This window comes from Sebastes fasciatus, chromosome 8 (assembly GCF_043250625.1).
Source record: "Sebastes fasciatus isolate fSebFas1 chromosome 8, fSebFas1.pri, whole genome shotgun sequence".
Taxonomy (NCBI): Eukaryota; Metazoa; Chordata; class Actinopteri; order Perciformes; family Sebastidae; genus Sebastes; species Sebastes fasciatus.
Genome location: NC_133802.1, coordinates 8,730,725 through 8,755,680, shown reverse-complemented (window position 1 = coordinate 8,755,680; position 24,956 = coordinate 8,730,725). Strand labels below are relative to the sequence as shown.

The 24,956-nt window shown below is 41.2% G+C and overlaps 1 protein-coding gene across 3 annotated transcripts in view; it reads left to right on the top strand.

The window, feature by feature from the left end:
- The window catches only part of prkcz (protein kinase C, zeta), a 135,541-nt gene that overhangs the window by 42,919 nt on the left and 67,666 nt on the right, over positions 1 to 24,956 (top strand). The window contains exon 1 of one of the 3 annotated variants that reach the window (XM_074643135.1): positions 12,530 to 12,685. The exons of 1 other annotated variant lie outside the window; for it this stretch is intronic. In XM_074643135.1, the coding sequence (XP_074499236.1) occupies positions 12,649 to 12,685 (37 nt within the window). In that variant the 5' untranslated portion in view covers positions 12,530 to 12,648. Of the gene's footprint in view, positions 1 to 12,529; positions 12,686 to 20,421; positions 20,496 to 24,956 lie in introns of those variants that run through there. One more of the 3 variants, XM_074643134.1, reaches the window with a different exon arrangement.

The following is a 24,956-nucleotide window of genomic DNA, read 5'->3' as shown; positions in this document are numbered from 1 at the left end:
AGAAAAAAAAAGTCTGGCTCTTTAGCTGTTAAATGTGCCCACCAGCTCGTCTCTAACTGTGTCTGTCTGCTGTTTGGTGCTGAGCTGGTCGTGTGCAGTGGGTTTATCTGAGCTTTTTTCACTGAAAACAGCTGCCTGCTGCTGCCGCCGGAAACAAGTTTGATACATGCAAAGGAGTGGGGTGGCCGGTGCCACGTCATTGGCTTTCACCTCGCTATGAGGTGGGTGTTTGGCCAGCAAGTGTGGTTGTGCCTGTATGGTTGAAGTCGTGCCATACCTTTAAGGGAGGAAACTCCTCTCTCAGCAACAACACAAACACATGCATGCACCGGAGTTTTCCAGTGGAGCACAGCCCGGTCTCACTTTGCGTTCATTGAACATGCTCATGTTTTGTTGAACGGTATGTATCCGTTTGCAACTAATGAGCATGAGCGTCGTTGACTCTCAGGACAGTGAAGCTCACGCACTGGCTTTTTGTTTTTAATGTAGTAAACCCATCCGCAGCAATATAGACCCTCTCAGAGCAACGGCGCCGGATGTCCATTCACTTTGTCTGCGTATAGGGAGGAGGTCGGGGTGGATGGATGGATGGGTCAAACACAAGATTGATCACATGAGAATATTATGATGTGATTTATGGCTCAGTCCGTAGTCGCTAGTTTTGTTTGGAATGACAATCAACATGACACTTTGTGATTCTAATTATTAGTCTTTAACAAGCTTATTTCATTATAGCGGAGGTAAAAGCTTCCATGAAGTCAAATTATTATTATTAATATTATTATTATTATTATTATTATTTCAAAGTAGCCTTCCTTTTGTTAAAGGCCTCATCAGCTTGTTGAATGGCTTGTTATAGATCCATGACCACAAATACTGGTTTACAGGTCAGAGCATTATTAATTATAATAAAGCTCAGGAACCTGAAGATGGTAATACACATTGTCGCTTTGTTCAGAAATCACATCACATTATACAGGTATAATGATCCAATCACTTCATGCTCGTCTCCTCAGATAAAAACCAGCCTGTAAACTGGCGTTATGTTACTGGTGTTCTATGGCAGGGATTACCTAACACCTTACACTTTGTTATGCAGAACAACATTCAACTGTCTTAAAATAAGGTCAGAACTTGTTCTTAATTCTTTAGCCTAAAAACATCCAGGCTATCAGCATATGCTAGGATGTTTGGTATACTATATGATTCAGATCAGTCATTTTGAGTTAATTTAGAGGAAGACAGAACCGACCCGGTCTCACATCAAAATGATTAATAGCCATGTTGGTCCACAGTGCAAAACTGGGTTGGATAGAACCCAGGGTTTGCATAATGCATTTTTGTTTGGTGGTTTTCTTCGAGTATTTGACGACTTAATAGCCTTAACTTTTGTAAATGAGCTCAGAAAAAGGTCCTATTTATTAGTCAGTGTTGGCCTAATTTACTATAAAGTTCCTGCAAAATAGGGGACTGATAATCAGCAGATATGTGTATGCATGTAGCGTATTCATTAGTAGAATATTAATGCACAAAAACATTGTGTACACATTGACATCCCTAGTGGCAACATCTAAACATCCCTTTGCCACACCTGTAAAACATTCCTATAACCGCCACTGGTCTAATAAGAGATAAACAATGAGCTAAAAGAGGCTTAAACGCTTCACAGAGTTGAAGGGAACTGCAGAGAATGGCGATAGTTATCTTTGGGTTTATCACCACGAGTTACAACTTTCACATTTACACACGGCCATTTGATCCATTTTTGATATATGAAGAGAAAAGTGCAGCTTTAAATATATTTGACTTATTGTACTTCTTACCACTGCTCACTATACTCCCTTTTTTATTCCATTGCAGAATAATCTGAATAATTCATTGGAGACTGACCTTGGGCAAACACACTGCATTCCTCAGTCTCCCAGCTAATATTAGCATACCTGAGAGAGATCTCATAACCGGAGCGAGAGTTTATTTGGATTATTGTAAACAGAACAGGATGTTGTTGTTGTTGTTCAGCCGGCTCAACAAAGATTGTTAGCATCCAGATATATTAACAGGATCACGGTGTGAATGTTTGATGCTGTGTACGAGCATCACGCCATCATGTCATTGCCGCAGTTAATAAGTTGTCTGACGAGGAGACAATGGTGCTTATCGGAGCATACACTGTACATAAACACATGATGTAATCAAGGAGTTATCTGTAGAAACTGATAGCCTCTATCTCGGTGTGTATCTCAGTACTCTTATTTTGTGTCTCTCCTTGTTTGTACATGGATTACATAATATATCGACTGAATGAGCCATCAATGCCAACCCCAACCAGCCAGCAGCTGGACCAAGGAGGAGCATCTCCTTGGTCTCTTTTCCTATACCGAGGACTCCCTGATTTCCCAGGAGTGATTGCTCTGAGCTGTCAGCTTCAATAGAAGAGAAGAAGATTAGAGAAGAGAGAGAGAGTAGAAGAGTCATTTTCTCAACACAGTAAAACAAAGTATGTTGCATATATTTCCGCTTCAAAGCAGGACCAAAGGATGGCACTATCTATCTGTCCTTCCAACACTCTGGTTCAGCAAGTATTAGCCAGATTGCCATGAGATTTTCTCTGTGCGACAGCGCTACACCGCAGCGCCATCAAGCAGCTGATGTCAAAACAGCACCGGAGTTTTGTCTCTTTGCTTCTATATTCTTTGGTATAACTGCCGTAACTTTCAAGCAATCCAAAACACAATAATAAGAATCTAAAACGGTATCCAGTGAATGTTTAAATGTCGGTGAATGACTCTACTACTACGACAGATTCTGGCCACCAGGGGTCAAAGCAATCAAAACAAGCAGACATACATAATCGGCACTACTGTATATATCCCCAGCTTATAAAGTTGTTATTCCTATATCATGTTGGCAAACAGCTGCCTATACTTACAACATCCAGCAGACGCAGAGCAGTGTTAGCATTCATTCGGAGTGGTGTTTGTGTCCACCTGACAAATATAATGCCAATGCTCACTCACCCGTTAAGCTCTGGTGTTGTGTCCAACAACTCCTGAGATCTTGGACTTTGTAGTCATTTGGTGCTGGGCAGGTAGCGTACAACGGGTTTGTCAGTGCCTTTTTTTGTTGCTGAAAACGGCTGCCTATGGGGGTTGATGAGAGAGGATTAGACTCAGCCATGCAGTAAATGTGAAGACTGTCAAACCAAAGCAATGAGCTCAAAGTGGCTCTACACATCGGTCACAATTTCGAAATAGAAAAGAATAGGCCTGTTTGAAGCAGTTTGTTGGATATCTTGGAGAGTGTTTGCTTCTAACAAGAGTATAGAGGCCACACTGAAAATTGTCAGCAACTACTTAAATGATTTCTGGGTGATGGCTATTCATTAAAAAACCCTTTCAGCTCCACAACTATATTCTAGCAGTTTTTGTGCTGTGGCCAGTGAGGACGCGTTAGACAGTCGCTGAACTCAGAGATGCCAGACTGCGTTCTGGCAGGTTCCTGCACAGATAACACTCCTGGGCCTTTCCAAGCATTCTGTGGTTGCTCTTTAACGATAGAACAGAATGCAAACACCCACTGCTTCAGATACTTGTTATAGTCCTGTAAGAACACACTGTACTATCAGGACTGCCTGATCAATATGATAGCGTATTAATCATATTGTATGTTCTTTAGATATCATCGGAGCATTGACAGAAAAAGGCAGGCCTCATTTTATGACTGGGTCATTATACAGTAATGTCTATGCATGCTGCATGTCCTACTCCTAATGAGTCGTGCTCCCTTGGCACACCAGCAGAAATGAGCACCTCTTCATGTATGCTTGATTGATTTTTCTCAAAGAACAACTTTGTTCATGATTTGATCTTCAATTCCCTGACTGACAAAGTTGGTTGTAATGTTAAACAAATGAAGCAGTGGAGACGTAGTAGCACTCCCATTGGAACCAACTTTACTAAACAGATAGGGCTGCATGATTTTGAGAAAATATCTAATTGTGACTGATATGGCAATTGCAATGTGATATTAGATGGAATGATATTTTTTACATCATTATTCTCATTTTCACTGAAAAATCTTTAAAGCTTCAGTAGGCAGAATGTTTTTGGCATTATTGGGCAAAAAAATCCATAATAACCTTTCAGCATATTGTAATTCAAGTGTTCTGAGAGATAACCAGACTTCTGCACCTCCTCATGGCTCTGCTTTCAGGCTTTAAAAAAAATCTAGCCCGTGACAGGAGACTTTGGCAAATCACAGGTCATTTCAGAGAGAGATCGAGCATTCCTATTGGCTGTGCTCAGGCTGGTGGGCGGTACTTGGTATTTCCTCAGCTGTTTTCAACTTGGCTGCCGGGTCACAGACTTTTCTCATTTTACAGCTAAACAGTACACTACAAGATGATTCTGAAAACATTAGAGGCGAGAAAAAGGCATTACAGTGACAGAATATTGATTCATATTTGATCAGCGCTGCCTAGTTTGACCGTTTGGTCGGAGTTTGCGAGTGATTGACAGCTGCTCAGTGACGGCAAGGCTCCAGCTTGGCTCTGATTGGTTCTTTTCTTCCGGTCTGTGAAATCTTGCAGACGCCGTTAGGAGCACCGGAGGACACAGAGGCACATGATTTTTTTTTCCAGATTACCCGTCTCATGCACTACTGTCACGATATAGTGCCCGTTTTATAAAAAATTACTTTTTTTAATAATATTGCTCCATTTCTACCCACTGCTGCTTTAAACGATTATGGTGTGATTCTAACGGGGATCTGTACCAAGCAAAGATGTTTTCTTTAGTCTGTAGAATATGATGTGTAGGCCAGGGCATATCTGCAGCACGACAATAATTTATGTTTAAAATGGTATTTTGACACACATTTCAGTGATTTGAAAATTGCAGTTGGCCATATTGCGATTTTGCTAAAATTTCAATAAATTGTGCAGCCCTGTAAACATACAGTGAATAATATGTGCATTGTGAGACTGGCTCTAACCTAACCTAAAGGTGATGACAAGGTGCTTGTTTTTAATTTGTATCCCTCTGCACTTATATGACTACAAAACTGACCCGAACTATTTTTATTCTTCTCTGGTGAAAGTGACTTGGTTTCTGGAAGAAAAGAAAAAAAAAGCAGCCTCAACAAAGTCAACAGTCTTTTGGGAGCAGTGCTTTTTCCTCCCTGCCTATTTTTACTAACTGGGTTGGAACTAAACCTTTAAGTAACATGGCAGTTGTCTCATCTGACTCGAAATTGGGTCATATCGCCCTTCAGATGAAGAAAGGTTTTACTAAATAACTGACGATTGAAAGTCTCTTTAACCTGTTCCTCTTTGACCAACCCCTTTCTCCCCAAATCCGCAGGAGAGAAATGATTAGTGCTTTAACTGGGGCATTTTTATATAAAGACAACCCCCTCTGCTGCAGCCCTCGGTTGTGGTCGGCTTTATGGATTGCAGTTCATTTATATCTATATATTCATACAAGGCTTTTTTTTTTTTTTCTCTGACACATCTGATGGGGTTGCCCGTGCAGCGGCGGTCTCTCAGGGAAGAGCTTATGAGATTACAGTGTGTTGAATGTTTCATGCAAAATTGAAAGAGGGATGCTTTTCTCCCCGGCAGCGAGGAGAGTGACTCAGAGAGGAAACATGTTACCTACTAAAATAGGTCTGACTGGCTGTTAGGAAGACGCACCAGAGGGACATGATCGGGGCAAAGACATGAGAATGAGATAATTCAATACCAAACAAAACACACAAAAAAACAAGCAAGTTGGAAATGGTTGGTTAGCATTGGCATAAGCAAACAAATGACTGTTCTCCAGTTAACCTTCTAATGAATCAGCCTCTCTTTCAGCGATTCAAATAATAGTAATAATATGAATACATTTTATTTATATAGCACTTTTCAAAAGTCCCAAAGTGTTTCATAAGGCAATAAAAGCAAGATAAATGAAGCAAAAAGTAAAAACTTATTTTTAATAGGCCTGGTGTCATGCTCATTCCCTCAGCAACAATGGACTAATCTGAGCTTTGTAGGCAGCTCTGTGAATGGGGATGTCATTTTATAATGGCAAGAGAGGGATGATAAGCCAGGCTTGAGCAGACGTGCAGGAGAACAGGAGTGATTGATCGTGTCGAAAGCAGCACTCGAATGTAAAAGCGTTCAGACTGAGCAGTCACCTCTATCAGCTGTTAAAAGTAGGTCATTAGAGAACTTCACAATGGCTGTCTCTGTGCTATGTTGAGCTCTAAATCCTGACTGAAAACTATTACAAATATTATTATTGTTCATAAAAGAGATTGATTGAGTTGAAATGACTTACTCCAGCACCTTAGATAAATCGATAATTCACTGAGATTCAGATTTCTTCAGTAGCGGTTGAATATTTGCATGTTTGAAACAGGTAGGAAAGTCGCCAGAAGTAAAAAAAAGTGTTAAAAATCAATCTGATAAAAGGTCCCACAGTTAGTTGGAATAAAACACAGGTAGAGGATTTCATTTGATAAATTAATTTACATAATGCTGAGATGTCAAAAGTTTGAAACTGGGTGAGGAAAACAAGATTATTGTTGAAGGTAGGTGGAGACCAAATATTTATCTATCTTCCTAATAAAATGGGCATCAAATTTCTCTGTCCAATCATAACCAGGTTCAAGATCTCTGCTGAGCAGAGCTGATTACCTTAAACAAGACTGTGTTGATATGAATATTTTTGGACATTATGTCAGAGCAGTTTCTTGTCTCTTTTTACTGCTGTCTGGTAGGTTGTCAAATACCGCAGCTTGGTCAGCGCCTCTCGGCGTCTGATAACGACGCACGGAGACACTCTTTAGCATCTGTATGAGACGCACCGGGCTTTCAACAAAATCCAATTTAAACCCACCTGTGTCATTAGACACTCCGAGCAACTGATGCAGTATAAAGTGCGTGCTAGTCTGCTAAAGGCGGGTATAGGAGGGGAGGTGGATGGGTCAAACAAACACAGGACTTTCACCCAGGAGACCGCCGTTCATGTCCCGTGTGAAACTACAAGTCAATGTTGACTTATTTTAGTCACAGCGGTCATCTCACGTGACTAACGATACTAACGAGTCACGTGAGTCACTAGTCACGTGACTTGTTAGTCACTCGCTAGTCACGAGAGTCATTAGCCAGTCAAGTTTACGTCAACCACGATCTTTTCCTAACTCTAAGTAGATTGTAGCCTAAACCTAACTTCCTGTGAAGACGGAAGTTTTACTTTGAAAAGACACTATTATATACACGCCGTCCCTGACACATCCAAAACTGACGTCAGAGGAGTGCCTAGAGCGTCAAATTTTCTGCACAGTCGTTTCAGGGATCGGGTGTGATCATTAAGTCGTGAGAGGGTGTTCGATTTTTAGCTTTCTGGTTTTCATTGGAGTAATGTGTTCAAGAGTGGAAAGACTGTGACAGTTGAAAGGTTAATAATTCATCCGGCTTTCGTGGAAGTGTTGTAGTGGGAATAAATTGGCAGCAGAGTAAGCAGTAAAAATGCGAGGCCGAGTGATGGGGTGAGGTTTTAAAAAAAGAAGAAGAAAAGGGTAAAGGAGCTTTAAAAATAACAGCTTTGTGGTCTGATACAAAGACATCTGCTAAATCTAAGTTCTCTGTGCATGAGCCAGAAGAAAGTACCAAGTCGAGGACATGACCTTTGGAATGTGTAGCTCCTTTATCTGATTGTAAAAGACTGAATGACTCCACTAGATCTCTAGGAACTCACCAGACACAATAACAGATAGAAATTCTGAAGATTCTGTAATAATATTGTCTATAAACTAAAAGACCTACAAGCAAACAAGACTATGAAGTCAGTCAGTGCCAATTTATGGTACTTGACAGTTTTTGCAGATGACGGATGATGATGGACAGTTTTTAATACGGACACTTCTGTCTGCACCAGAAAAGTACTGAAGCTTGATATTCAGCATGAGTTTGATCTAGACAGACATCAAAACTATTTATCAGAAGCATGAATATCCTCACTAGATTCATGACTGCAACAAGAAATGATACAGGGTTTATTTCTGTAGTTCCATAAAAAGACTGAAAGTGTTGAGTTTAGCACAAGCTGCTTTTTATGCCTCTGTGCCAGCGCCAGCTGTGGCCGGAGCCGTTATGTTTTGAGGTCTGTCCGGTCCATTCATGTGAACGTGATATCTCAGGAACGCCTGGAGGGAATTTTCTTCAAAAATTTAGCACAAACGTCCACGTGGACTCAAGGATGATTAGATTTCGCTGGTCAAAGGTCAAAGGTCACTGTGACCTTACGTTCGTCCCATTCTCGTGAAAGTGACATCTCAGCAACACCTGTAGGGAATTTAATTTTTCGGTGTTCAAAGTTCAAAGGTCAAGGTCACTGTGACCTCACAAAACACGTTTTTGGCCATAACTCAAGAATTCATATGCTAAGTCTGACAATATGACACAAATGTGTAACAGGATAAAATGATGAAGTGACATTTTGGACAGACATGGATGTAAACTGCAACTTGAACGGTTGACGGTGACATACAACTGCGAGGCGGTAATTCTAGCGTCCATCTCTGCTGGTGATCTCATTCTGTTGTGCGGCTGGATTTGGAGTGGTTGTCATGTCCTGCTATTGAACCTTTGCAGTGAATAGTGTTAGCCTGGAGCACATCTGTTCAGAAGGCTAATCCACAAAAGGCCGGTCCCTTGCATAATGCTCCCACTGGGCAACCACTTCAGCTGGCACAAACAAGCCACACAACAATGTGTCGCTGAAGCTAGCCTCGGTGAGGCTATACGTGCCGAGCACAGAGAGAGAGAGAGAGAGAGAGAGAGAGAGAGGTCTGCTAAGTTACTATTTCGAGGCCGACCCGTGTTCGAGTGCTGCTAACTGTCGGTGGCAGAGTTGTTGGCCTCATTTCAGAAGCCTCCCGCTGGCTTTTCCCCTTTATCTAATTCTCCCCCTCTTTCTTATTCTGTCAGTCTCCTTTCTTTTCAGTCACCCTTTTTCTTTCTCCCTCTCATCACTCTTTTCTTTCTTCACCCATATTGTCACATCTGTCTTTTAGTCTGCATTCCTCCGCTCGGAGCACCACATGCCTGACCAGGTCATCTTGTTTATTCTTTGTCGTTTTTGATTTGATTCGAAGTCAAAAGCATTTTGCACAAAGCCCTGTAATCTTACATAATACAGCGCCAGATAGACTGACGGTACAATGGCTTGTCAAGGTTGAGACCGTCGTAGACAAAAGGGGCTGAAACGTTGTTTACCATGAGCAGGAAAGCTGAGATTTAGTCAGGTCGTTAGGATTTAGCCAGACATTAATATATTGTGTGTAGTACTGGATTGTTTACATGCTCAGTTAGGTTTCTTCCCACATAAGCGGTCATAACTCCCAATCAAGAGTGCATATTTTGGGGGAATGTGTGTCCTGCATGCAGCTGATGTTCAAATGTTGATAAGAAGACCCTATTTTTTTAAAATTTTTGATATTTAAAAACTAAAAGCATCTTCTTATGGCGATTCCTCACAGATTTCACACAGTACTTCAAGATTCGTCGTTGCATGTGCGCATTAAGGGCCTTTTAAGTCACCGTCTAGCTGAAAGTACTATAAGTGAGTGGCCAATAACCACACAGAGTAAAAGGGAACGTGTTATCTTTATTTCCCATCATTCGGTTCCTCCCAGTGGAGAACCTCTTTAAAATCAGTCAACTCGTGTTTTCTAACGCACCGTACAGTGTTGACTCAGAGTGGATTGAGTGGCTGAGCTACACGGCCTGCTCCTGGCAGCGCTGATAAAGGAAAAAAAAATGTCTTGAAGGTTGCTCTGATAAAACTACGGGTCCAGCCTAGAGAATAGCCTTCCACCCTCACTGTTAAGGAATGTAGAAAATGTTTGCACAACCTCCTTGATGTTGCAACACCGGCAGGCAAGGAGAGACATACAGTACATGTGTCCAAGTGTGTGTTTGGCTGGGAGAGGGAGAGCTCTGGGCGTGCCTGCCTGAAAATAATCAAAGTTTTTATGATGGAATTTATGGGCTTCAATCAATCCCGTCATTTAAGGCGTGACTTTATCTTTTGGTTTCAGTTTTGTGCTTTATTGTACTGAATTTTTGAGGCCAATATACTGATATTGATATTTGAGAGTTACAAAAAAAGGCGGATAAAGATATTTTGGCCAATAGTAAAACATTTTTGTTTACATAATCATGTAATAAAGATCACTTTGATTTTTTTTTTTCTTAATTTTTTTAAGAGTTGTGACCAAGATACATACTGAGAAGGACTCTTTTACAGTGCTCTCTGGTGGACAAACTATGTAATGACCTCAAACCTTTGACAAATACATGATACCATTATATCTGCAATAAGTTAATATCGGCTTCAGTGCTTGGTCAATAAGGGAAACTGATTCATTTGATGTAGCCAGTGTTGATGTGTCTTGTTTTACAAGTAAGTTAGGTTGGTTTGCACCAATAAGGATGAGGGATAACGTCATGAAGGTTAGGGATACTGTAACGGAGTGAAGGTTACACTTACAGGTAATTTAAACTGAATTGTATCATTTAGTTTTAAACTACAAACCAAATTGTCATCATACTGGGGGACTATGGGTGTCAAAACCCAGCAACACACAGACATCTGTCTCAGTTATCTGTCCACTGTCCAGCAACAGAAGTACAGTATACTGTAGGAACAGCCAGTAGCACAACGTGTCAGGGTCATCACAGGTTATAACGTTAGCGGAACAGCACAATATATGTACAACCCAAACACTGTAAGTTGAATGACCTGTTAAATTTGGGATGTCACAATTAAATCATATTGTATGCATCAGGACGCCTGTATCATTCTACTTTAACAACTTAAAACGAATTGGCCCATTATTAGAGGTTGGATGTGAGTATGTAAGTGGGGGGCTTATTTAAAAAGATCAAATGTTGATCAGTTTAGTATAAGTGTATTTTTTAGTGTTAATTTGAGAATCCAATTAGATCCTGTTATTATATTCACATATCTTGAGGTCAGAGGTCAAGGGACCCCTGTGAAAATGGCCATGACAGTTTTTCCTCGCCAAAATTTAGCGTAAGTTTTGAGCGTTGTTTAAACTCTTTCCCGACGAACATGACATGGTTGGTACCAATGGATGCCTTAGGTTTTCTAGTTTACTAGGATACCAGTATCTTCACTCTAGCTTTAAAACTGAGCCCGCTACAACCTAAACATCGCAAATTGCCTTAATGTGTTAAAGAAATTAGTGGCGTTAAAACAAATTTGCATTATCGCATTATTATCGCGTTAACTCTGACAGCCCTAATTATTAGTTTTCTTGGTTCTAATCCAGGAATTTGCAATAATACATCTTCATCAAATTACTGACGCAAAATATCTGAAACAAAGGGAATCACTTGGGAAACAAGTGGAAGTTTAAAACACAACTAGCAAACTTTTACAGAAGACATTTTAGGAATTCAAATGGTGTACAATGACTTTGTTAAAGGCACAGTGAGTAGGATACAGTATGTCTGTTAAAAGTTGGCCCCTCCACCCCAAGCGGGTGAACGCAAACCTCAGATTCACTCTCGTTCTGGAACGAGCTTTGTCCGCTTGGCGTTTCGCCTTGCTATATATTTACGTTTATTTTCTGGGCTGTGTCCGCCATTTTCGGAACTTCCTCGTGGATGCGTGCTTACGATCTGGCACCTGGTCGCTACGTTTTTATAGAGGTTGGCGCCCAGAATAACTCAACTCAATCCAGGTCTGCAGATACAGACAACGCCCTACACTTCTAGTAGGTCATAAGTGATGATTGAGAGGGATTACTTTTGTATTAGTTTATACATGTTTTTTAAGGAAAATCCTACTCATTGTGCCTTTAAGGTAGAGATAGAGGTTTTTGGCACTGTGTTTTGGCTGTAGAAGGTAGACACTGTGCTCATGCTCATACACTATAAATTGGAACAGTACCTCTGTCTTATATAGGACAGCATAACATTATACATGGACTGTCTGAAGGTGATGTACTGTATAGCACACAGAGCTCTCAGTATTCCCATGAAAACAGTGCTATAAATGCATCCAGAGACAGGTCTCTAGGAAGGAGTATCTGTCATCCAGGATGGGCTCCAATAGGCACAGCACAGCCACTAAAAATAGTCCACACGGTTTAAATTTAGGTTAAAATGTGTTGTGTGCAGAGGATGCTGCTGTTGCATTCAGGGGCTGTGTCTGCCATCTTGTGGGTGAAACGGTGCAATTGCAATGTGGAGCAGACGGCACGTTCCTGAGAAAAGCCGCCTCAGTCATGTGGTACGAATCCCCGCTGAGGAAGTGCAGGAACATTTGATGCTCACACACAAAGAATTTGTGCATGTTTACGCATACCTCCTCTGATGTGTACTACTGGAAGCTGTGTGTGTGACAAGATGAAGAGCCCGAAGGGGAATGGAAGCAAATAAGGAGGGAGGGGAGAGAAGAGAGAGCGACACAGAGGCACGAGCGAAGCTGTTCTGTGAGAGCAGGAGGAGGAGGAGGAGGAGGAGGAGGAAGGCAGGATGTGGAGAGGAGTAGCAGTGGAGGAGGTGCAGGAGACCACCATGAGATCCGGGGTGTGAAGGCGAGGGAGCGCTAACATTCAGCAGGAGGGATGCTGCTCACGCTGCTTTTCTACCTTCGAGTCAAAGGTAGGGGATCTGGGGTCAGCGGGGATGATACTGTCACTGGGATTCAGTCAATGTCAGGTCACCTGAGGTCTGTGCAGAGACAGTCGGAGAGCATGTCTGGCTCACTAGTAAGGATGCATGAGAGCTGAGTTGAGTTGAGGTGAGCCGGTTTGCCGGCGATGAAATCGTTAGTGTTCATCCAGTGATGGAGAATAGGTTACTTTGATGAAACATGTTTCTCGTTTTTAATACGAATTGTGCAAATTGCACTGAAACTGCTGCGCTGCATGCATCCCATGCAATGCCATCAATGCAATCTGAGCATGAACTAGATCCATTTTCCACAAGGTCAGCTAGACTCCACAGTAGCTGGTAAACAGAGTGTGTCTTTCATCCTCACATCAGCAGCTGCATCTAAATTGAATACCCCCTGTTTTTCCTTGCTGGGAGCATGTGAAGCTCTCCTCTGTCAGCTGCATACTGTCAACCCTGACAACTTGTGCCTCTCGGTTCTTCTCAGTACCATGGGAGCTGCTGATTTGGATCTATGTAACCCATTTAAACCCCCGGTCTATGTCTATGTCTCTGTGGAGCAGTGACCAGTAACAATGTTACGTTGATTTAAGGATGCTGTGGCTTTTGTTAACCGTACCCAGCAGTCTGAAGCGACACTCGACTTGGGCACGACATACTATACTCTACATACTATCCAGTGCAGTAATGCGAATGACAATAACAATTGACAACTGTGTTTGAAAACTTTATTATTATAGTAGCCATTCTGAGATTAAGTACTACATACCAACTATGCCTGATACGCATAGTACCTATTGTTTTTTAGATTACATATGCAATGGATGAAAGAAGTGCACATTTGAACTAGTCAATAGCAACAAACATCCATCCATCCGTTATCTGTAACCGCTTATCCCATTCGGGGTCGCTGGAGCTGATCGCGGCTGACATTGGGCGAAGACTATCACAGGGCTGACACATAGAGACAGACATCCATTCACGCTCACATTCACACGGGCAATGAACTTAAACTGCATGTCTTTGGACTGTGGGAGGGAGCCCACGCTAACACAGGGAGAACATGCAAACGCCAGAGGCCGGATTTGAACCTGCGACCCCCTTTTTAATAAATTGTTTAGTCTAAAATAGTGAAAACTGCCCATCCCGATTTCCCAGAGAAAGAAAGGTATAATCCTTAATGTTACTAAAAAAAAATATTTGGGATACAAATCATGGTCAATTTACTAGCTTTTTTTTTAGAACTTTCAACTGCATCTAGTAACTGTCTCTATCAGCGTGTGGACTTTGCTCAGTTATACATCATGTAATCTCTATAGACAGATTCTGCATTTACATGTAGAATCTGCAGGCAACGGCACAAGATTTTTGGTACCGGAAGCGTTCTGGTTTCCGTATGTAATCCGAGTAGTATTGACCAATCACGTTCAAGCAGGCTTTGGTTGAATGCAGGTAAACAGTCCGTGTGACGAGCAAAAAATGAAATGAAATGGAACCCACCGGCTATCGTTTGACAATGATTTAGCTTTTTATTGGTCTTAAAATTAGCTTGTAAACTGGCTACTTGTGAAACAATGCGGTCGTGCATGTTGTCTCTTCCCTCCAACTCCAGGTTCGCATCTCAAGTTGCTAATCGGACTGTAAACAATGTGCAGCGCATGGAGGAGGAAGTCTTGACCCGGATATCTGCTGGCTACACCGGAACCCCAAAAATACAGTCCCTTAGACCGATAGAGGCGTATCTGTCGTCAGACCGGAAGATTGTACATCACGTGACTAATGTTCCATGCTTTCATTTGATGTGGTAGAAAGGTCCAGAAAAAGCTAGAGAGAGAAGACCTTGAGTGAGAAGTTTTTTGTCAAAACCCTCAAATGTCATTTTGTCTGACCAGAAGTCCAAAGAAATAATATGACAGCTGAAAGCTGCTAATGTCTTTAAAGATAAATGTATTATGAAAATAGTTCATTTTCCATCGATCACTTAATTGACTAATTATTTCAGCTTTACAATACATACAATGAGTAACTGGCTGATACCAATCATTTTGTTTTGTTTTGTTATAGCAGCTGGTACACACTGCAAGGCTCCAGACTAACTTTTTTCACCACCATTATTTCAACCGTCCCGAAGTCAGTGTAAACCATAAAAAATTCAAAATGTTATCTTTTTACTTTTGTTATTGTCATCTAAAGTGGTTATTTGTATAAAAGCACACAATTCAAATGATTAGGAAAAATATTTATTTAAATATTTGCTTTGATTAAAGAAATCTTGTCATCAGTAGTTTAATTATGTATTATAATCTGCTTAGAGCCAGTGTGAGGAAGTTAAACAGCTCATAATTCCCTCTCTAATGTCTATTTGATATCGTTGTGAAAACATCTCCTTCAAACAACTGGATTTATTCAAGTTTCTCGACAAAAACTACATTTTACAAGATTACATTTGAACATATGATGATAACATTATAATTTGCCTTCGCCCAATATTTACTGAATAGAGCCTGAACGCATCATTATGTAACTCCATGGAACCTCCATATGTTAGCTGTCAGCTCTGTTATTTAGTCAAGCAGGACTGTTCTTCCCACCGGCTGCTAACAGCTAATGTTAACTAGCTCTCCTCCACAGAGTATCGGTCTCACACACTTTGTAAAAGTTCCACACCGCTGACATTTGTTTTAGTAATGTGTCTGATGCGCCTGAGCGGCCCGTTCTCTTTATACATCAATGAGGGGACCACATGTGCAGCTCCTGGCCAGGGAACGATATAATGCTGGATAGTTTACTGAATAATAATGAATCATAATTTAATTGTTATATTTTGTGAGTCAAATCTGAATCTGCAACGTAAACTGCAACATTTTTCATGTTCTCCTCTGAAGTAGAAGTACACAGTAAGTAGTATACAGTTGAGTTGCATATTTTTGAAGTGCTTTGGGGGGCCTTTTGTAAGTTATTTCAGGGTACAATGAGTTAGAATAGTAACATAATCCAATACTTTTCATATCTAAACATCATAATAAATCTGTTGCTGTTTGGGGCCCTTATAGTTGGAGGGCCCCAGTTGCAGTTACGGTAAAAAAGTCAGCCCTTGGTGTTTTTTCCTGTGAATCAGAGTATATCACCGGTGTTTTTGACCGTGAGTGGTTGCGACTCGGGTGTGTGATGCAACTATGTCATGACAGGTATTGCTCGGGACCCAAGGAAGCTCAGTGTTGAGTGTGAAGTTATTTGTATGAGCGGTTCTTGAGAAAGCCGCAAGCAGCAACACCACAGGCCAAGCATCCGGCCCGTCCTGAACGGGGAATGTTTTCAACGGGCATTTCGTCAAAGGGCACTGCACTAGTAACAGCACTGATGAGACTGGCTTTCCCAAATCAATGCAGAGCTTTTACTTGGTGTGTGCGTGTGTGTTTAGAGAAGATTGGCAGAAATGGAAATAGTTGCTTTCTGCCTGTGGCAACGCTAGCAGCAGCAGCAGGCTGTTAAACTAAAATGCAAAGTAATTTAGGACATGATCAATCAGTGACCCTAACACAGGCCTGTCAGTACACACACCACTACAGATGGAGTGACACAACTTCAGTTAGGCTTTCCATTTGTACGCCACTTGCCAGTTAATATTCAAATGGTCCTTGGCCAGTATGCTTACAAACTTTACATTCAGTTTCCATAACTATACCCAAGTTTGCAAAGTGTTATCGCCCAAAAACTGTGTCCTAGATTTTCTCTGTGTCTGTGCACGGACCTACATTTTTCAAGTCTGCTTCATGAATATACCTGCCATCCTGCTGCACCTGTAAAAAACAAGGTTTATCAGGAGCTCTTCAGAGCACCATGGAGAATCACAAACCCACAGAACAATTTTCTGCTTCTATAAGTAGTTAAAGAGTGTAGGCTGTAAGAAATATGAAAGAACTGCATGGGGAACAGCAGTGTTCATCATCAGTCCGCTAGGAATCCTTCAGAGAGCCAGGTAGGCAGTGACCACGTTACATGCAACAAACAGAGGTCCACACAGAAACAAGACTTTACCTGGTATACAGGAAATCAGCACTATATCAACACTGAAGTGCTTTTATATTCTTAGAGGCGCCTTATGTAATAGCAGTAATACCCGTCATGTTTGACTCAAGTAGCTAAACATAGAAAGCTGATTACTAACGGAGGTTAAAGTTGAGTAAAATGTAATTCATAGCAACACTGTAAGCATGAGGGAGCCAAATGGATTGCAGAAAGTACCTGAAAGTTAAAAAATTAACAGATAAATTGAAATTGCGCTATGAAGACAGCAACGACTAAACAAAGGACAGCATTGCTGTGGTGTTTGGGTGATGTGATGAACGTTTGCTGCTCCAAAACAACATTTTATCATGTAAATAAATTAAAAAATCAAGATATTTGTATGCAGCAAATACTAAATTATATTTTCTAAATGATGCTGATTTAGTCAGGAATCCAGATTATTGTACTTAAAGTACAACCCACCGATATTAGTACTAACTACTACTAACACCTGAGGTTACAACTATTACTAACTAGAAGGGCACTCGCCGAGCGCAGCCCTCCGCTAAGACCAAATGCCCTATCTCGCAATGTAAATAAAAGTGAAAAATAATGCTTGTATCCGTCCCTTGATTAGAATCTGCTTCAAAATGTAATGGGTTCTTCCTTTGGCCCATGCTACATCCTTCCACCAAGTTTTATGAAAGTCAGCCCAGAAGTTTTTCCGTAACCTTGCTGACAAACAAACCGAGAACATATCCTCCTCGGTGGAGGTAATAACGGCAGCCACAGTCCAACATCATGCCGACGTTTTCCAATAGTGATGGTGATAGACAGTGACCATTTTTCATTAAAGCAAGATTACTACAAACATCAATGCAACATGCCTCCCACAGAAGCTTCTCTCCTTGGAGTATTGCTGTAATCATCTTAATACCCATAATGAGGGGATTAACCTTGTGTCAATGGTTTATTGTCTTTCCATGAGAGATTTTCTATCTTGACTTTGAATGTTGTCCTCCACTCCGTGAAAAATTGTGAAATAGAATATATCTATATATGTTAGAGCAGTACTGTCAGAAATGGGCACTGACAGTCAATCTGGAAAAGAGCAGCGTGACGGCATTCCAGAGGAGAGCCAGATCTCAGGGAAATAGGCAGAAATACAACTTCACTCTGGGCAACACCAGGCTAGAACAAAATGGCTCATATAACTAATTAGGGGTTGAAATTGGTGGAGTTTCAACCTGGCCATGAACACATTATGTAATAAAGCTTAGAGAGTTTTATATGCAACTAAAAGCAAATTCGGAAAAACAAATATCCCCATAACAATTTGGCTAAAAAATCTACAATTCTCTGATCACACCAATTATGCTTTATGGAAGCGAAATATGGTGCCCTGTTTAGAAACCAGATTAAAAACTGGGATCAAACTCCCCCTGAAAAATTACAATTTGAATTTTGTAAAATCATATTAAAAGTTTGCCCAAAACACTACAAACAATGCATGCAGAGCAGAATTCAGTAAAAGAAAAAAAGATTAGTTAAATTTGGGCCGCTCAAAGTTCTCTTAATTGCATACAAAGCTCTCCTGAGCAATCAGCAGTATCAACAATCCTGGGATGTCCACCCTCTCCTGGACCAGCTGGCTCTTAGATACACTGAGCTAAACACCTATAGGCTTCAGAGCTCAACTAGCTACAGACACAATCATCAGTCCTCAATAAAAGAGTTTGAAACAAAAATGAAAAGATGAATATACAGAGCAATCGAGAAATGACAATAAAATGCAACACAAACTCCTCCGTTATCAATCCCTGAACAGAGATATCCAAGTAGCAGAATATCTCAAAAAAAAAGAAAAAAGAACAAATGAAAAACAATTTTTAACAAAATACAGAGTCAGTGACCACGAACTTGAAAAAGAAAGAGGTCGCTATTTAAAACTGTGGAGACCAAGAGAGGCACGTGTTTGTACACACTGCCACCAGACAGTGAATCAGAAAAACATTTCTTGTGTTCATGTCCCAAATATAAAGACATAAGAATAAAATATTTCCCAAAACATTTAAAAGGTTATACATATATACTGTATATATATAAAGGCTATTTTTTATTAGGGGAAGTTAAAAGTACGACATGGCTAGCAGCTAAATATTTCTTCTCCTGCCATAATATGAGGCAAAATACATAGAATATATTCATACAAGAATAATATATGCTCAATGTTCAATGCATTCAGATTTTACTATATTGTGTTACTGACATGTACAGTATTTATTTATTACCTTTAATGATCATAATTATGCTATATTTACCTTCATTATACCCCCGCGACAATGTAGTAGGGGGTATATAGCGTTCCGCGTGTCCGTCCTTCCGTCCGTCCTTCCGTCTGTTCACTTTCGTTTCCGGAGCAGAACTCGGAAACTATTTAACTTAGGAACTTCAAATTTGGTATGATGGTTGACAGTGTGGTCTAGTTGTGCCTTTTGGGGGTTAGAAGTCCAAGGGTGCCCAAGATTTCAGAATTTTTTCCAAAAGGGCAAAACCTTTGACCCTACTTTAGCGGGGGTCAAGCAGTGAGCGTTGTTATTATTATCAGATGCATTTATTCTTTCTTATTTCCTTATTGATTTTCCCCTATGCGTTGACAACACAGATATATTGATTTGTCATGCCATTAAAGCAAATTGAAATTCAAATATAAAGTACACCATAGCAGAAACACTGTGCTTGTCGGAGGGAATGTGAGATGCACTAGTACACAAATAAGAACAAGTAGTAGTGTGCATTTGATCTGTCCCTATCAGTTGATATTGGCCTCATGCCCACTTTAAAAAAATAAATAATTCCATATGTTCCAAGCTTGTTTGTGTTCTCATCACACACCTCAGCTCTCAGTGGTCTGATATGGAAGCGGGGGTGATAGATCTGTTGCCATGGCGTCACCTAGAGCGGCTGACTCATCAACATATGGTGACACTGACTCGTGTGCAGTCCCGGGATCCCACACACTCTGATTGTATGCCTGTAATACACTTCGTCCATGTCTGAATCCTATCTCTTCCAGAGAACCCCTATAGACCTTCACATGACTTCACATGACTCCAGAATTAGAATCAAATTTCAGTGATCCGAACTTTGAAATTGTCTGTCTTTTGTAATTTCATGCACTTTGCGATGTCCGTTCTCTCCCTCTTTATCTGGAACACGCTGATTAAAAGGACAATTGAATAAATGCTTTAATTAGAAGTGAAACTAAGAGAGTTAGTCATGCCGCTATTGAGCATCCCCTATCGCTAAGGTCTAATGTGTCTAAAAAATGCCTCAGGGTTGTTTCATTGATCCCTCTCTGCTTCTTTGAAAGTGTCCAGAAAATAACTTGGCACTTTGCAAAAGTTGACAAGTTCCATAAATCTGGATGGGAACATGGGTGTGCAGTCACACACTGCTGATCGCTGCTGATACAGCATACAGTATACAGCATACAGTATACAGTAGAGTGCCTTGTGCTTTTCTTTTCTTTTTTTGAAGGGGTATTTATGGGAGGGAGGCGGGTGTTGTTGGTAGGAACCTTCCTGCGAGTGAGAGGAACAATGTCTGGAAATGAGTCAAGCCCTCGTAAATGTCCTGTCCTAGAGAGATATGGCAGTACCACCCTATTTCTCCTGCTACACGGCTCCCCACATGAGCTACAGCACAACACCAGCTGGCCGTACACTCTTCTTTATACCTTCCACGGAAAAAATGGCAGGACTGTGCGCGTTGGCCTTCGCATCCGGAGGTGTAGTATTGTGTTTTGATTCATCATCTGAGAGACCGTTTATCTCGTCTGCCGCGGCTCCTTCAGTGTCCGTCTTTCTTACTCTCGTTCTGGCACCTCTGGCAGAAAAGTGGGGCAATGCAACACTCGTTGTTCTCCAGAGGGAGATGTTGTAATAGGTCAGCTCTTTGAAGGCCTGCTAGTCGAGCACAAGTGGTGTGTTGCCAGCGCATGTCTGAGGCAGCTGTGTTTTGTGGTTCCCATCGCTTTCGGACCGGGAGGACGATCCTAGCAAGATGTAAACAAGAACTGATCCGCCCCCCGATCCAGAAATTGTTTTTTAATTGGATGCAGTAACCAATAACATCTGCTGTAACCAGAGGGGGATTCAAGAGGGTGTGGGATTGATAATGTGATTATTATGGGTATGAAATAATAAATTAGGCTGGGGAAATCCCACTGGTGTATTTATCTTTAGTTGTGGTTGACATTGACCGATTTTGGGGTCAGTGTTGTGAGAATATTTACAATATCATGACGGTGAGTCATAGCGGGACAAGCAGGAAGTGACTTTGAAGAGAAATTACCGGTCACCATGACATCATTCTCGGTTCATTTGTGCTCATATATCTGACTGTTCACCTCCGATTTAACATTCCCGGCACTCTCCTGCATGCCTTTCGGCTCTATCTATCTGTCATATCCCTACAGCAACGCTTTAATTCGGTGTGTGAATTCACACTTCACACACGCACCGTCCTCATCTAAAGATGTGCTCCCGGTGCACCCGAGGCCACGAGTGAATGTCAGGTAGTTATTTAAAACTTGGTTTATTCTTTGAAGCCTCATTTCTTTGTGGAATTTCATTGACATCAGTCTAAATCTGATATATTGAATCCTTCTGAATGCTTTACTTTCAATGGAGGACCCCCAACCGTTGACACAGACCCCAAAAAGAGGTTAACATTTGATATTATAACACTCAATTTCACATTTTTAACTACACTTAGTAATAGAGATACAAAGTTAAGAACCTGTTAAAAAAATGTGACCCAAATGATAACCAAGTAGCCAGAGCTCATCAAATGGACCTGAGGTAGACCCGATCCAAAACCCAGTCCGCTCAAACACACCCAAATTGAGAGAGAAGAGCAGCAGCATGATGATCCACCAATTAATAAAGAAGCGATACATGTCATGTTTCCTGCGCTTTCACATATGTATTTTACATCCAGTATTAACAAGCAGGACAGAAGACTTTTGCCAATAAAACAGGACGGGGTCATGCAAAGCCTGATTAGACTCGGCCAGACTCAGATTCCAGGTCGGGTCTCAGTTATTAGTTACAAGATGGGCATGTTAAAGCTCAACTCTTTGGTTTGGGCCTTTAAAACAGGGGGCTCCAATGAAAATTGAAAGAGGTCCAGTTACTGAAATTTTCCAGCAAAGGTCCAAACCTCATAATGTCTATTATGGCCCTGTTCAGACGTGGTATTAACATGCGTCCTCAGTGATCCGATCACAAGTGGACAGCTCTAAGTACAGGTGTGAACGCATTCAAGACGCATTGAGGACGCATTGAGGACGCACTGAGATCGGATCTTTCAGACCACATTCAGAGGTGGTCTGGGCCACATATGACCACATTTTTTTTAGTAGTGTGTATGTGAATGCGTCCTGGGCCACATTAAGGACCGCCTACTCAAATGACGTCCTGCTGGGATCTGTGGGATCACTGCGCTCCTCAGGTGAACAGACAGGTAGACACGGGCGCTTGTCAGCATGGAAACGGCCTCTGTGCTCTACTGTATACTGTCGGTACAACTGTATTTTATTAAAATATATCTTGTTTATAGGCTACATAATCCACAGACTATCAGACTAGGCACGCAAAGTGCATTATTATCATATTGTCGGAGATGTGTCGGTGTTTTTGTTCCGCTGCTTTGCACAGAATTGACACCCTTCCGTCCGTCCGTCGGCCCTTCCTGTTCTCTCCCCTACCTGTTGTCTGGCAAAAGCAGCGGTGCCGGCGGCGCGGAGGTCCTGGGGACCGCCAGTACAATAACCTTTTATTTTGATGTTAATACAATGTACCAGAATTCACGAATATGTAGAATATTACTACTGATGTTCCTGTAATATTACGTCACAACGTCTGCTGTATCCGTGTGTTTACTACGTGTTTATTTGCATATAGAGCGGGTGGCCACTCAAGACGCATGTGGAGATGCATTCTAGTGCCAGGTGTGAACAGACGTACTTAAAGCTGTCCACTTGTGATCTGATCATCCCTTACATCTATCAAATAAAATCAACGACGTGCATTTCCATATCATTTCAACAATAGCTTTTGTACTTTTACTTTTATAATACTCTTAGCATACAGACACATTTAATTTGTATGGAAACAAAACAAATAGCTATCTTGACCCTAAATAAAATGAGTCTTGAAAATAGTCAATGAACCTATATGGCCTACAATTCAATTGAAGGAAAACAAGAGTAGAAATGGGCCTGTGATGCTCTGCCATTCTCATGCACATGTGCAGGTCCTCATTGGTGAGCCTGGATCGGTACTTGGTTTTAATAATGTTCATAGCGAAGAAAGCTGACTCAGTATTAGTTGATCCAAACATGGTCATGGTGTGTAGTGCTACTTTGGTTAGACTGTCTCAGACAGTCTGCAGCCAGAAAGGTGTCAGTTGCTCCATGCTGTCATCTCTCTCTCACATCTCTCTCACGCTGTTGTTTATGGAGCTTTTTTCCTGTCTTCAAAACAGGGTCTTTTAATTTTAAGAGCATCATCCCTGCCTCGTTGCGGGGGCTTTCACTTTACTTCGTAGAGCGTGCCCTGATGGGCAGTTACTCTTTAACCGGGTTCATCTATACTTCCGCCCTTCGAGGCTTTATTATGTGCTTTCTTTACAACTTTTGGAATAAAAGGATAGAGAGGCCATACTTTCCCTTTTACTATAATAACTACACCGGCTACTATTACTGGAACCAATTTTTTTTTATTTTACCATACGCTGACCAGGATGCAGTGAATCAACCAAGTCAGCTCGCTCGTTGACAGCTGACAGAAAATATGTTTTTTAAATCTTTGCGTTTTCAGCTATAATGCTCACAGAGAGGCACTGTTTTGCACCGACCATGTTGATCTTACTTACTGTAATATAATACAGTATGATATAAAAACTATTTATTTGTGTAGTATTTCGTTTATGCATGATAGTCGATCAATAGTAATTGATCCCTGGACTAGTCCTTGATAACAATATTGGCACTGTAGAGACTCCACAGTTGAACGGGTTTCAAAGGCTTGCCCTGCTTCTAGCTGCAAGTGTTCTCCGTTGAATGGTTTATACGAGCCATGCTATATAATACAAAATGTCATCAAAATGTGCTTAGGGGCATTTGTATTCTAAATGGACTGTCAAGATTATTAATCGTATATTCACCATTTAAACCCAGATATTGATAACTGCAGTCTGTAAGGCAGCCCGATACATATTTAAGAGGAAACGCTTATTCATTAAACTTCTTCTTCTGTGTAACCATTCATCTCTTCACCAACACTCTGATTAAAGACACAAAGCTATGCGCTGCAATTTACCACTTAGTCAAAACATCTGTTTCAATTAATTATTCAATCGCATACACTGTATTTAGCATCGGATGTGGGCACTGAGGAAGTGTAACATGATGTGTAGGTTCACCTTCCTCAGTGTCACCCACCCTCCCAACACCATGACTCACCCACTAATATGGGCACGGGGGTAGAAATACTGGGTAACTATGGAAACACACCGCAGTGATCCTCCAAGGCAGGCGGCGGCACTTTCCTTTAGAGGCCTTGAGTTAACAGGATTAGAGGGAATTCACTGAGGAGACCCCAAAGAGCACAGCTCTCTTTGTGCCTCTCCTCCGCTCGCTTTCACTCTGATCTCCACTGCCCCGACTCCGAGAGACAGAGATACGAGAGTCTCAAAAGCATTCATCACTATGCACAAAAGGCAGAATGTATAGCTGTTGAGTGCACATTCAAGACAGCGGAAGCCTCTATGGCAATGCTACTTTGTGACATTAGACCCTCTGTGGCCATACGCTACCATTCTGACAGGAGTTTTGAGTGTTGCTCGTTAATCCTCAGTCAGTACCTCATGTACCGAGTGTCTGGTATACTGTGTTTACTCTGACACCCATTTGCATACAGAGATAAGCACAACTTAAATTTTGGCTGGGACAAGACTCAATGTGCTTGTCAATATTGCTTGCCAAAAAAAGTTGAGTAGTACATTTCTTTGGCTGGAATAATGTTAGTGTTTATTTATTTAAAAAGGATCCCTCGTTAGCTGATACCAATGGCACCAACTAGTCTACCTGGGGTCCGAAATCAACACTATACACAACATCATATTTGTGTTACACTAACAACATTAACATTTTCCAAACATATATAAATTTCACATTCATTCA